The sequence below is a fragment of the Pipra filicauda genome, unplaced genomic scaffold, assembly GCF_003945595.2.
Source record: "Pipra filicauda isolate LSUMZ 115617 unplaced genomic scaffold, ASM394559v2 scaffold26_size5592650_pilon, whole genome shotgun sequence".
Classification (NCBI taxonomy): domain Eukaryota; kingdom Metazoa; phylum Chordata; class Aves; order Passeriformes; family Pipridae; genus Pipra; species Pipra filicauda.
In genome coordinates this window covers 1,172,211-1,187,464 of record NW_024104387.1, presented here as the reverse complement: position 1 = coordinate 1,187,464, position 15,254 = coordinate 1,172,211, and the positions used below count along the sequence as shown (strand labels likewise).

The following is a 15,254-nucleotide window of genomic DNA, read 5'->3' as shown; positions in this document are numbered from 1 at the left end:
AACTTAAAATGACAAGTGGTATCACAGAAAAACTAGATAATTCCTGGACTTACACATCCACCTTCACATTAAGTCCTCCTTAAAGATGCTGAACATAAATCAGATGTTTAAACATTTAAAGGCGTCAAACATAAACCAGAACAAAAAGCAGTTATAATACTGTTATTTTTCAGTGGGACTAGAAGGACAGAAGTGCCACTGTATTGTTTGGGATGAACCAAACTTCCATGGAAGTTTTCTGTCTGCAAATTAGATCTTGGAAAATTAGATGATTTGTTTTGCCTGTCATAGTCCAAACATTTCTAATTATAGAAAGTTATTTTTTTAAATTAAGCTAGAATTTTATATCATTATATGGCAAGCTTAAAGCAAAACTTTGCTCACAGCACCTGCTAGACTGTCTTAAAACTTTCATTTCATGCAAACCACCTGTCTGGTGGTATCAGCTATCACTAATCAAACAAATGCAAATCATGCTATAGTCTACCATACAAAGCAAAGTCTTTGTGTCTTAATATGCAGTTATTTTGTGCCCCAATCCTTGTTAAATAAAGATATTATTTTCTAATACTTTCCCTCTCAAGCTTCAATATAAGCTTCAAACATGATATCTTTCATCTTCTGCAACAAAGTAATGTATAAACTTCACGTTCCAATTTATATTTCTAAAAGACCTTCCATTTCAGTAGCTATCTTGCTCCAGATCTCACAAGCTCCTGTTCGCCCATCAATCTCTGATTTGGGGTCCTCTCATATGTCTTTTGAAATATCCAACTCTTCTGTCTCTACTAACACTCCTTTTTCAATTACAGCTTTAGTATCTTCAAAGAAACCTTGCAGGTCACTTAAGTGTGGCCTCCTCACCTTAGTCCATGAAAACTATCTTTAAACCAGCTTTTTAGCTTTTAATATATACTTTCAGATGACTTCTGAGGTTCTGTACCACTCTCTTTCAGTTCCCCAGACAAGAAGGGAAATCCAAGCAACAGAAGCTGCATGATATCCCTTTCATCCCCACAGTCACCTTAGTTCCCAACACTGAAATTCCTAAAGAGGAATCATTCAGGGGAGTAAGGTAACATGGAAGGCAGGAGCTAATGAGCCGGGAAAGAGCCTCTGGAGTTGTGGATGTGACCAGAAGGATCCACTAGACTAGGATTTAGAGGCCCTTAACTTCTTTCCTGGATTACCTGCCTTCCTCAGCCTTCATAACTCTCAAAACCTACTCTACGGTGCTTTCCCATTGATCCCCAGATCTATTATTATCAAAAGGAGTGACTTACTATGATTAAAAAATAATTTCTGTGTGTATGATTTCTATCAGTGAGTGAACGTCCTCTTTTCCTTTCTTAAGGCCAGGCTTGGGTTCACAGACCTACCCTCTTCTCCCTCTGTGCGCTCAGGCTGGCAATTCTCAAGGACTTTAGAAAGCATTTCTGTACTTGTGATTCTCATATTCTCCCTCTGTCATCAACCTTTCTGCCTCTGTTCAGTCCCAGTGCTCAAGTGGCTGTCTGGCATCTCTTCGTGGAGGTTTTGTCATCAGTTTTTGCTAACTAAAATGCAGAGTTGCCTTGATTTAGCCTCACTTTCCCTTTTCTCTTTCACTGCTGCTGACAACAGTAACATCCTAGTGTCCTCTCTCCCCTTTCCCAGGAGTCACACACCAGGTCCCAGGCCTTCCTTCTACCCCACCAGCTTCAAGACCAATCTGTTACTATTTTCACTGATAAACTGCTGGTTAGACCCCTTTGGAATATCCTACCACAACTACTGCAAAGTTTTCTTCTCTGCATCCCAAACATGCAATGCTCTTTTGCAACCCAAAGAAGCTGTGAGTGGCCAAACACCTCTTCTCACAAACCTGACCACACCACTAGCTCTTTGACAGCCCTCTACTTGTTCCTCACCTACTGTTCCCACACATCTGAATCTCTATCCTACTTCAAAGCTCAACCTAACTGCATTCCTCTAGTCTACACTCTTCTGTTAAGTATGGTATTGTCCCTACCACTTCTGCACTCCAGCAGTATTCCTTAACCATGTACCCTTCAATTGTATGTTTCTCCACTCTATCCATTCATCATGACATGACCTCCCATGATCAATCCACAATGGCTCAGCTCTTCAGGCTCTCCCATAAGTCCATTCCTCCTGAGATGCTGGCAGCAAATAAAACAAAACACAGGACGTGTCTACATACCTCTGTCACTTACTTCCCTTCCACACAACCATCTTCCTGCTATTCTTCAAGCTCCTCACAAACCAGGAACTGGATTTTTTTTTTAAACGTCCCTTGGCATTCATTGTGAATGAAGGAGAACAAAAAAAGAATAAACAACACAAACCCAAATTGCAACTTCCTACCAACAACAGTGTCAGAAAAGAAACAAGTGAACAGTAGGAAAAGCAGGAGAAAAGATGGAGAAGTGGAGCAGATATGTAGGACCATGTAAAAGCGTGATAAGAAATAACAAACCCCTGGGCACCCCCGCTCATGATATGAGAAATTTATGCCTGGGTTGATCTTGAGTTTTGCCCTTCAGCGAGTCCAGTTCCGGCAGGACGAGCACAACCGTGACTCACTTCAGTGGTGCTTGAGAGGGTCACTCAGAGCGCAGCGCGGGGCAGCACCGCACACGCGAAGGAGACCCCCCAGAGGGGACTCCCCGCTGCGGGAAGGAGGCCGGCGACTCGGGAGGTGAGCTGTGGGGGGAGGAGGGCGCTCTCCTTCCAGCAGCGGGCACCGGAGCAGACATCCTCGTCCCAGCGGCACGGGTGGGGGAAGCGCGGGACGCGGCGGCCGAGGGGCGGCGGGGCCGGGGGGGCGCGGCCGGCGCTAGGACCGGGCGGGAGCGGCGCCTGCGCGGCGGTGCCCGGCGGGCGGGCGGGCTGCACCGAGCGCTCGGCAGCGGCGGCGGCAGCGGGAGGAGCAGCGGCAGCGCCGCGGGTCCCGCCGCCCGCACCGGCAGCGCTCAACCCGGGCCGGAGGGGCGGAGGCGGGAGCGCGGCGCTGTCCCTTCAGCACCGGCGGCGCCCCCCGCCCCGCACCGCCGGGAGGGGCGCGGGCACAGCCCCGCCGTATCCCCGCGGCGGCTGCAGCCAGCACCGGCCCCCCACAGCAGCCCCGCGCACCTGTGGGCAGCGCCGGCGCCGCGATTTTCCTCTCCCCCCCTCCCCCCCCTTTTTTTTTTTTTCTTTCTTTCTTTTTTTTTTATAATTTTTTTTTTAGCCTGTGCTTTTGGCCACGTCCAACCAGGGGAGGGCCCTCCCCCTCCGGCACCGCAGCGCCCGCGCTCCCGGAGCATGGCCCCCCCTGCCCCTGCCCCTCCGCCGCGGCTGCAGCTGCCGCGGACCCCGAGCGTCTGACTCCAGACGGAGGCGGCGCATCTCCGGGAGCCACCGCCACCGGCATCGCCTCGGAGCGGCCCCGGGGGAGCGGGGCTGGCCGGGGCCCCTCGCCCCCGCGGGCCCGGAGCGGGGCTCGGCTTAGGCACCGACTGCCGCCGAGCAGCCTTACGGGCTTGCTGCCTGCCGTGCTTGCTTGGATGAGTCTGCGACATGCCTAATAAGAGACGAGATGGGCCAGGGCGACGAGAGCGACCGCATTGTGATCAACGTGGGAGGGACTAGGCACCAGACTTACCGCAGCACCCTGCGCACCCTGCCCGGCACGCGGCTGGCCTGGATCGCTGAGCCCGATGCCCACAGCCACTTCGACTATGACCCCCGCACGGATGAGTTTTTCTTCGACCGGCACCCGGGCGTCTTCGCCCACATCCTGAATTACTACCGCACTGGCAAGCTGCACTGCCCCGCGGACGTGTGCGGGCCCCTGTATGAGGAGGAGCTGGCCTTCTGGGGCATCGATGAGACTGATGTGGAGCCCTGCTGTTGGATGACCTACCGGCAGCACCGCGACGCCGAAGAGGCTCTGGACAGCTTTGGTGGGGCGCCCCTGGATAGCAGTGCTGAGGACGGAGACATAGATGGCACCGGAGACTCTGGTGATGGTGAAGATGAGCTGGAGATGACAAAACGCCTAGCACTTAGTGACTCCCCAGATGGCAGGTCTGGGGGCTTCTGGAGACGGTGGCAGCCCCGCATCTGGGCGCTCTTTGAGGATCCCTACTCCTCCAGATATGCAAGGGTAAGCTATGCAATCAGCACCCTCATCAAAACACTCGAACCTCCCTGCAGTCCCACTTTCTCCCAGCATCATCAGGGTTATCTCCACTGTCAGAGCAGAGCAGCCATCCATGTGTGTGGCCATAAAAAAATCATGCAGGGGCTACGGGGATGTAACCCACGCTCTCAAGCAGGCCTCATGCATGGGGCACGAGTGGACACCAAGGCATGAGCTTGTGTACTCATATGTGGGCTTCCAGAGACCCTTATTTTCTAACAGGCTCCTAAAACTCCACAGCTTGGGGCAGGGTCCCATTCATGGGCCAGGGAGATCTCCATTATACCAGGTAATTTCCCTCTATGCATAGATTTTTACAGTCAGTCATCCCTCAGTAAAGAGAGACACCTTGTCAAGCCCTCTTATGAGCTAATGGCTAATCCCTAATCCCTTTATGAGATGGAGAAATGATCATAGGAGCAGGCAGTCCCTGGGGGCCGGGGGATTTGGAGAGTTTCTCAGCTTGGACTGGAAAGGAAGTCTGTCCCTTTCTCTTATACATACCAAGTTAAATATTTATGATCATGCTTCTCTGCGAATGGGTAATTCAGTTGCCCACTTACCTTCTCGCTCTGTCGTTTTCCCTTGTGGGAAATGCAAAGTATTAATCAGAGGAGAGGGTTTCATTGATGTTGAAGGGACACTGTTTGACAGCTTTCTTGCTTGGTACTGAAGGACAACTCCTCCCCTCGTGGTGCCTGCGGTTGTTTTGGAAAGGGAATGCACACTGGTGCAGTTCACAGCATAGCCGTGGATAAAGATGGTCTGTTACAGTCGCCTTTAAGTAGACACCTTTCATTCTATGACATATGAAGATAATTACATTAATTAGGGCCCGATTCTGCTCCTGAAATCAAAAGTAATGAAAACATTTACTTCAGGAACAGCAGTAGGATTAACCCCCACGAGATACCCATATCGATTAAGCAGGAAAACAGATGAAGGATAGTGCCTTCACAAAGAAATTGGCTTGCATAGGTTTTATTCCTCCCTTAAATGTACCTTTGTTGCAGCTTAATTGTTGCTAGCCCTCGGTAGGGATGAGTGGTGCTTTGGTGGGGGAGGATGATCAGTATTCCTGAGGAGGATCAAAGAAGTGAGATCAGATTAGGGAGAAAATTGGATGGATGGAGGAAAGAGAAGTGGAAATGCAGGGAGCAGGGAGAGGGGAGCTGGTCATGTATGAACGGGTGGTGGAATAGCAGCTGCTGGAGACTTTCTGTCTGAGCAGAGATCTCCAGCAGGGAGACACCAGGTCTGCAAACTGAATGAATGGGGAAAGCTGGAGCAGAGCCTGGAGTTACATCTTGCTTCATTTCTAAAGATTCTTGTTTGCATATCCTTTGGAGACTTCTTCCCTGAACAAAGGAGTTCATATTTTAAATTAATTTCTTTAAACAGAGTGGGGGATAAAGCAATAATAAAATAGTTACCATAAGAGGAAAAGATGTTGCTGTTGTATTGCAGCTTTCAAAGCCCCAATTTCTGCCAAAGGAACATGGAAACAGAAAGGGAAGGCTGGCAGGTATCCTTCAAAATGCTTGGTTTCCATTATTCAAGCCTAGTGTTAGCAGGCGTTGATTTGAATAGCAGATTTCTCTGGTACCCAGGAATCTGTTGGTAAAACACATTTCAAGTCAAAGCTGTGTGCTTGTCCAAGGTTTTGTGGAGTGGTTCAAAAGTCAAAGGGATAATGTTGTCCCAAGGAAAAGGATACAGAGGCTAAAACACCCTCTAGCTCGGAGGCATTATGATATTTTAGGTGGAAAGACAAAAATCTATAACCAATATTAGGAGCCTTTGTGATGCACAAACTGGAATTCTAGGAGGATATAGATTCCATTTTCTAATTCTCTAAGGATATTTTCATTTAGCAGTAGGTGTTTTACAAAGTGATTTGGGTTTGTTTGTTTGGGTTTTTTTTTTGCAGTGGATTATATACCATTTATTCACAATCACATGTGCATACCTGTTAGAATTTTCAGCTCCTGATTGATCTCTAACTTGTTATTTCCTTAAAGGATTGTTAAACTAGATAAATATTTATTCTGGGCAAAGTGTATACTGAATATTTTGTGGGTTAAATATGATTCTTTAACTTGTATCTATGGAGACGTAGGCCATATGCATTAATATTTTGCATGAAAGAAGATGGCTTTCATCATCAACACATGCACACACTGTCCATTAAGACGACATTATAAGACACTTAACATTTTCTAATAAAAGCCATATGTTATGGTTATGGATGTAAAAAGAGATGGGAGTTTGATTTATTGTCCTGTAACCTAACACAGACATTGCAAAAAGACCTCAAACTCACAAAAGCTAATTTACAGTAAAATAATTGATAGCAGCATTAACAAGTGAATGGTATATTAAAGCAATCATTATTAGAGTCAGGCAACAAATCCACTGTTACCTCACTTTTAATGGTGTACGCTACTTTCAATTACAAACTGTATTTCAGTTATGCAAAAATCTAAATTCACATGGTCATTTTGTCCACAAAAAAAAAATTACAAAAAATTCCCTTCTTAAATGGAATTGATACCTGTACTAAGGGTGGTTATTATATACGTTTGGTGTTTACATATGGCACCAAAATGCATGTCAAAATAACATCTTAGTGTAAGCATTAGTTTACATAACCATTATACTGTTACACTTGGGCAAGTAAAAGGAATACAGTCTATGAATATAAAGACTAAATGAAAACCTGCATATCTGTATAAAGCAAGATTTCTCTGTGCTCTATCTAGTAAGCTAATTCAGTGAATGTTTAGGAACTGTCTATGAAAAGCTCAGCATTTACTCAAATCCAGCCATTCTTGGAGGATTTTGATGGACACTGCTTGCAAATACAAGTACATTTGACTGTTTTGCTTCACCCAGACCTGACTCATACTAAATTACATCTCATCTCATTGTAGACAGCCAGGGAAGACTGGAAGTGCACTTGTGTATGTCAGGCAAAATCAGCTAACTCTGCAAATTTTGTTTATTTCTAAGCTTACTTTGATAAAGCAAAGCTCTCGGTCACTAATCTTTTGTCTTTTGGTGCAACATAGTCAACAGTTTCTTGTTAAAACAATAGGGCCTGATTTTAATTAAATTCTAGTTTTCTACACACTAATTTCTTAAAAAATGTAGTTATTTCTAAAAAAATTGAACACTTCCAAAAAATTGCATCATATTCTATATCTGTAATAAGAAAAGGTAGCTTGTTTCAAATCACAGATTTCCTTAGATACCTACCTTAGTAAGATAAAGGTGTTATACTTCTTGTAAACTTAAAGAATCCACATTTGGGTACCAGAGGCAAAGTCGGGTTCCTGGAGGTCTGAACAGAGTAACAGACAAGGTGATGGAAAAGATCTGATTTGTAGAAATACTGAATGTGTATGTAGATAGGCAGGCATCCAGGAGTATTGTCAAAAGCATCTGATCAGGCAGCTGAATATCACTGCATGTCAGTGGATATTGTGCACCTAAATTGGCGAGACGTTTCTTTAAAGCTCATTAGAACTGTCTTTTTTGCATCATCAGACAACTTTGCAAATTTATTTTTCATAAGTGGCTGCAAAGGGGGAAATAGAGTCCCACAGAAAGCTATGGAAGTACACTAAAGCAGCTATGGAAGTACACTAAAGCAGCATATCCGAGAGCTTCATTGTAGTAGAGTTCCTGCCCTCTGCACTTACTAGACTTCATTGGTCCTAAGTACACAAATGTGTGAAAAATACTTTCTTGTCATCCTCTCTCTTTTATGTCTGGTCATGCTATTCTTCCACTAGTGAAGCTCCCACTGACTTCCTGGGGAGTTTGGCAGGCAGGTATCTAACATATTTGTCCCCCTTCCTCCTCCTCCTCCCCAGCAGGATAAGGTTGTGTTTGTGTTAATTCACATTCCTTGGGTTACTCAGTGTTTGGGAACGAGGAGCTTTCAGCTGAGATTCTGCGCTAGTGCTCACATACAAATTGGACAGTTAAACTTCATTAATGAATCCTCAGGAAAGCTTTTGTAGTCCTTCCAAATAGAAATTTTTACTGTTTTTAAATAAAAGCTCGTAGGGGTCCTATGGAAAGTCCTCAACAGCTTGACTTGCTATCCTGGCATATGCTATACCGCTTTGATCTGTAAGAGGAAAAGCAAAACTCTCACTCACCCTTCCCTCATGTTTTCCCTTCACATCCTGCAGAAGAATTTGCTTTCCTCAGTGGGTGATTTTTGAAGGACAAGTTTCTGACACTGAGAAGGAGACAGGCAGAAGTGGTAAAGAGATGAGGAAAAGGTATTTCCCAGGGTTTTTTTACTGCTTTCTTTTGTACATTCAAGAGCATTTCAACCATGCTATGTTCACTTAAACTGATTTTTCTCTCTATAAACTACAACCCATAGGCATGAGAAAGTTTATGGGATCCTAGTTCTTGAATAACCATTCTGTCTTGAGGATTAGAGGCTGGGGTGATTCTGCTCATTCTTTACTCCTGCCCAGGACAGCTAAGCTCAGGAATTGAGGCAAGTATCAGGGAGAGGGAATAGATACTCATCATCCTTCACAAGGGTAGCTTATTCCACAGCTATCTGATGCAGGACACATTTCTCACAGGAGCATTCCACAGACAGTGGTCTGAGGTCTCCCACCAAAGGTGAGCAGAGAGGGAAAGGACGAGACTTGCCCCACACACTTTCCTCTACCCACAGGACCCCTTCTTCCTCAAGGACAGATCGCATCAAAGGCGCCCTGATGAAGCTGCTCTCCCACCCTGGGCCTTTCTGGAAGGTCTCTCCTGCAGAGGCATATCTAATCCTGCACTGAAGCTGGCTGCAGGAATTCTCACCATATACTTTGACAATTAACGAGACAGCCTAATTTTAACTGCACGCTGCATTACAGCTCTGGAAAAATGAGAATCTTTCCACATTAAATGAGGTTTCCCTTGCACTTCTAGTATAATGGAATTACAGACATCTATTAACTACCATTCCATCACTCATTATTAATATAGTTCCTAAAATTCCATTTTATTCCTATTTTCTCCCATCAAGGAACATGCTACTGCAAATCCTTACATAACCCATTAGTGAGCATGGTAGTCTTCTCTGCGTCCTGACCAAAGAAGTCTTTGCGATGCCAGTTAGAAAGTGTTCACTGCTCACGCCAGCTCTCACATTCAGTCTCTATCAAACTGGTCAAGGTGGGGGCAGGCACACAATAACTCCTGGGAATTGTCCCTCCGACTTCAGAAGTAATACCTTTTTAAACCAACACACACGCAAAATTAAAAAAATATCACGGCAGCCATGCAGAATCATGACTTCAACAGTATGAGTTGATCAGAAACACATAGGAAGATAGGATGTTTGCCCAGAATATCTTACAATCTCTTTGAAGTCACAGTCTCACAGGGAGATGAGAGGGATGATGTTATCCACCTGACAAATCCATGGCTGCCTAGTACAGACTTAACAGTTTTAATTCAAGGACTTTCCTTAATCCATTCGCCTATTTCCAATTTTATTTCTATTATTCTAAAACCTTAAAAAAGAACAGCATCTGTTGCCATTTTAATTTATTTTTTTTTAATCTTACTTAATTTTAATGTTTCTAGGTTACAAAATTTACTTGATTTAGCCAAGGCTGTGATTGTATGGATCATACCATCATATGCATACACATATATATGCCTTCCTATCGCTGCCACCTCCTACGATGCTGAGTGGGATTTCCATATGAGGAAGGACTTCAAAATTAAACCATCCCAAAATATTTCTGCAAATGTAACCGTGGTGCCACTGAAATCGATATGAATTTAGTGACTGGGTTCAGAATGATATTTGGTCCCTTCTATCTTTAATCCATCCCTATGTGCCTTCAGTTATTTTCTTTGCCCTTCTCCTGACATTTGCTATTTTGGTTTTGGCTAGGGCAGGAAAAGGCAACAAAATACTGGTATTCTCAGTTGATATATAACGAAAAAAGATAAAAAGATTGGTGGATCAGTTATAATATTTCTATTGTAGAACTGCTTAAGAAAATGTGATATATTAGACTATACCTAGAAAAACTATTTTTCCATCTTGTTTTTCCTTTCTGTTGTGCAGTCTAGTATTTAACAGTATTCATCTTTTTTATTTGTAAAAATATGTGACTGATCTGTGTATATTTATAGTAGTACTTTAGTAGAGTCTATACATATTGCCTTTCTTAACATAAGGAGAGATGTTAGCAAATCAGCAACAGAGGGCCCAGCCTTACTGTTACTGAAACTCAGTGCCAAAATTATCACCAGCTTCAAGGATAGAATTGAATTTTCCTGCAGTGTGGTTCTGGATAACAAATTAATTGCAGTGTACTGCTTTTTTAATAGATGCATTGCATATTTCCATTCCAAAGCACTGAAGTGCAACAGATCTTAGCAATTTATTAGGAATATACATATTCAAATATGTATTTTCATAACCTTTTAAAGACATGAGCATCTTTAGCACACTGCATCAAAACATAGAACTCTGATACTGACAAAGCTCATCATGATCTTACTGGCATTTTTTACTGCACAGGGCTATAGAATACATCCCATCAAACCACATGACTTCAATTAATGTTCAACTAAATCATATCCAAGTTCTGTGTTTCATAATAAAAAGGGCAAGCAGGGCTATTTAAATTGAAAAATTGGGCCCTAATTGATAATCAAGTTCATAATTCTTTCTGTACGAATACAGATGGCAAAACTGAGTTTCCATTTTCTATAGGCTTGATTTTGTGAAATTTCAGTGCATTCTTGGGAGGTAAGACTAATAAAACAGCCATTTTGAGATCTTTGCAATTGTCTTACAATTAGTTTCTCAGTTACTATATGCTGAATTTGATCTGAGGAAAGAACAGTTTAGAAGGCTGACTTGGCTTTCTCTACTGAATATTGCATTACATAAATATGTGATTCACTCCAAATGGTACACAGAAGTGTTAGCATCGGATGAAATCAGAGAAATCTATGAATCTATGGAGAACCACCCCCTCCCCCTGGAATATAAACCAAATGCTGTCATTTCTGGAATAATTTTTACATTTCTCTCCTGTGCTCTCTAAGTACCCAGATTTTGCTATATTCACTCCTACTCCTGTAGTGATAGCTTACTCCAGGAATATCCTCGTTTCCTGCAGGCTGAGAACAAGGTACCACCCAACACGGGTAAAGGTGAAAGGACCAGGCCCTAATTGATTTTCATTTCTTTTAGATAAGATTTATAAGATATAACAGGGGTGCTAATAAATCATGCTGTAAAAATTATGAATAAATCTCAGTCCAAGGCTTTTTGCAGTGATTGCTTATGATGTAAGACCTTTAATGACAGTAAGTTAAAATTGCATTGTAATGGCCTTTTGTAAATGCAATAAATCTCAGGTTTCAGTGCACTGCAGACAGCCAGCAATGTGTGTGCTGCACATGAGCTTCCAACACAGGCACACACTGCTGGCACACACTTACGTAATTATGTTGATACTTCAGGACCGGCAGTAAATCTCAGCACTGCTAGATTTGAGAAAACCTTGGGTCAAGACCACTGTGGTGTTGTGACTACATGAAATGGCTTAAAATATCATACTGACTTTTTACTTGAAAACCTGGGAAAGAATGTCCCTTTTAAAAAGCAGTGAGATGGTTTTAAATAAGAACGGTAAAACCTATTGCTACCGAGTCTTATAATTTTCAGAGACAAATACAAGTTAAAACGTACATTTTTGTCTACACAATCAAACCTAATCCATCTTCTTTTAAAAAATTAAAAATGTTCATGGAAATACACCGATAGCATAATAGCTACTTGTTTCCATTGAAGCAGAATTCCTATTCCTGCCCACCTTTGCCCTCAAAAAACACATTCTCAGATACAGAAAGATCTGGTCAGTTCAGGTTGCTTATCATTTGAAACATAACAGAAATTTAGCTGCAGATTTCACTTTGAAAATTCATTCAAATAACCCTGTTCTATTTTTTCAGTTTAGATTCTTGCAGTCTTTATTACACTGGATCAATTGACAGGTATAGATGGTGGAGGCCAGTTTTTTTAATTTATCCAGTTATTAATTAAATGAAAATGCTTCAAATTTGATAACAGACTTCAAAAAGTAATAGGGAGATATCTCTAAAATGCTGAGCACCTACAACCTCCAGTGGAGGGGAGGTCATGTCTTATAACAGAAAAGGACATGGGCAAGAAGTTAAGAGACCATCAGTAAAATCCCACCTCACCTTGTGGGGCCACTGCCCTAGCGATCACTGATTTTAGGTGTATCCAGCCGGAGACCCAGGCAGACCTATTTCAGGTAAAATTTTTCAGGACAAGGACAATTGTGTAATTGCCACAACACACAATGCAAAAGGGCTTGCCTTCACAGCAGCCTTTGATCCCTACTCTAAAAACATGACAACATGATATCAGCCACATTCTTTTTTTAGCATGGATCTCCCCATCACTTCTAGTGTGGAGTTCTGCAAGAAATCTAGTGACAGTACGTCTTAGCACTTCTTAGGAACGTGTCCCGCATAATGCAGAACTGATTTTAACTCAGGGGTTTTCAGTAAAGCCCTTGTAAGGACAAACCAGGAACAGTCTAACCGTGTTGTGATAGCTCAACCAATACCTGAAGCAATCGGTGTGGGGTGGTGCTTTGTTTTCTGGTTTTGGGGCAGTAGCAGATCAACTTAGATCTGAATTTTGCTTAAGCAATATTGAAATTTAGTGTTCTGTTGTTTAGTGTTCAGTTGGTAGGAGTTTGCTGTCTATGGTACCAAGAAGTCCCTAAGGCGCTAGTGATTTTATTAAAAGACCTAATGTAAATTTCAAAACCGTATAGATTACTTGAAATGTTAGTTATGTCTAAGCAGCAGGAAATCAATAGTGCAAAAGTGTATTCACTGTTCTAAAGAAAGCATCTTTTGGAGAACCTACTTCACTAAGCAAAGAAGCTCAGTTTTCATCGTGTCGGTGGCATGGACTAAAGGCAAATAAAAAGTTTGAAATTCAGTAACAATTCTATAGCATCTTCCACTCCAAACCACAATTTCATCTTCGTATATGTACTACCATCATCTATAGCAACTCCTAAAAATGCACATTTACTGTTCTCAAAGGATTTCTTGGCTAGGGCAGCAGGGTACATCTTTGTTCTTACTAGGTGATTTTTAACATTCATTCAGAACAGTCCACATGTCATCAGACATATACACAGACCTACATGGTGGGAATTTATTAGTAAGGAAAAAGCAAACCCTTAAAAAAGTTCCCACACCTCAGATTTGGACAAAAGATTGCGAGTAACTGAATTATTGCAGTTTATCAAGTGAGCATTTGTTAGTCGATCTCACAAATACCATTATTTGTGCATCCTACTTGCATGCCTATCTTAGCTTTGAAGAATCCTCTCAGGGAGCATCTACAGCATGCTAGGAGTATGAAGGCAGGCTGTATATGTGTAGCTCAGCAAATGAACATTTGCAATGGCACAAGCACACAAACACCACGTTATATTAGCTCAGTATGCCACATCATCTGGGGATGCTTCAGCCCTTCAAATTTTACTGTGTGTGAAATCATACAAGACATTTAATCTTAGCATGTCATTTTCAAAAGGAAAACAACATTTCTCAGGTTACTTGCTTTGTATTTTTCCCTCTCTCCCTTACTATATGTGTATTACAGTCACTAGCACAATAGGGTTATAATTTCTGTGACTCCTCTAAATGCTATTGCTATAAGAACAGTAAGTTGACAGCATCTAAGGGAAGACTTTACACTATACTCAAACGTAATGTTTTCCAAACCAACCTGGACTGAAGCAGAAGGTCACCCAAAGCTATGAGTTTTCGAAAGGTGCAGTATTCTTAGGAGCTGTGACACCCAGTGCACAGGCAGCAGGGCTTCTCCATCACCTTCTTCTCCATCACTCCTGCATCAGAGACATCGAGCGGTCACTTCCTACATCTTCACTTCTGAGGGTAGACTCACAAAAGGATGTCGCTATGAGAATTCAGACTTAAAATTCCCCAGACGCTAACCCTGCAGATGTAATTTTTTTAAATGCATAGTGGAATTTCCCAGTGCCTACAGTATTGTTTCTGCCTGTGCCCAGAACTGCTTTCGTACTGTTGGCAACTACCTTGCATCAAAGCCCTGTTAATGCCCATAATTTTAAACATATTTGCTGAACACACACGGAATCTAAGCTGTTTTCAAAAACATGCTCAAATGAAAATAGGATATATTTGTAGCATGAAACAGTTCCCTGGATGCAATAATCCAGTGACTACAGTTTTTTGCTTAGAATGGGAAATTTCAAGTTTAATGTTTTCCTGCAACTGCAGGATTTCAAATTTTCATCTGTCCCTGCTCAAGAGACCTCCCACTTCAGCTGCATAATCCAGGCAGTTAGTGAAACTCATCCAGTTTGCACAGCAGGAGGAATTCACAAACCAATATATTGGGTACACAGCAAAGCAGAATTTCCCAATAATGTGGAAGTAAGAAGCTGTTCCTGTGTGGTAATTCTGGGCTACTGAATTCAGCAAGATTAGTAGCAGAAAACATATATACATACTGACATTATCAGAGACAGTGTAACGTTAGTGCATGACAACTGGTCTTTTATTTTCAATCACTCACAATTTGGAAGCCAGTCCCTATTTAGGAAATAACCATGTGTCATCCTCATGCAGTTGAGTCCAGGGTGAGCCGTGTACAATGATTTAGGGATCTCTGTGCAGCCCCTATGGAGAAGGAATGGACAAAATACACGGAAAAGTATGAGCTAACATGCAAAAGTACATGATATGCAGAATTAGAACTTTTTCACCCCAGAGTCTGAGCAGTTCTGTCATCCTGCAAAGTGAGCTCCCAAGTCAGTGTGAGGACACATCACATAATTTGTTTTGAAAAGACCTATGTTTCCCAGGGCTATCAATCTGTCACCTCTCCGTTGTGCCATGTAAACACAAGCATTCTTAAAATCTCTGAAGGCTGCCTTTTCATCAATATTTTAACATAAATATTCTTTTA

The 15,254-nt window shown here is 42.6% G+C and overlaps 1 protein-coding gene across 3 annotated transcripts in view; it reads left to right on the top strand.

Annotated features, from left to right (window-relative positions):
- Nucleotides 1-3,204: 3,204 nt before the first annotated feature.
- KCNC1 (potassium voltage-gated channel subfamily C member 1) overlaps nucleotides 3,205-15,254 on the top strand; it is a 108,933-nt gene continuing 96,883 nt past the window's right edge. For all 3 annotated transcript variants that reach the window (XM_027737201.2, XM_027737199.2, XM_027737198.2), the window contains exon 1: nucleotides 3,205-4,150. In XM_027737201.2, coding sequence (XP_027593002.1) covers nucleotides 3,581-4,150 — 570 coding nt within the window. In that variant the 5' untranslated portion in view covers nucleotides 3,205-3,580. The remainder of the gene's footprint in view (nucleotides 4,151-15,254) is intronic.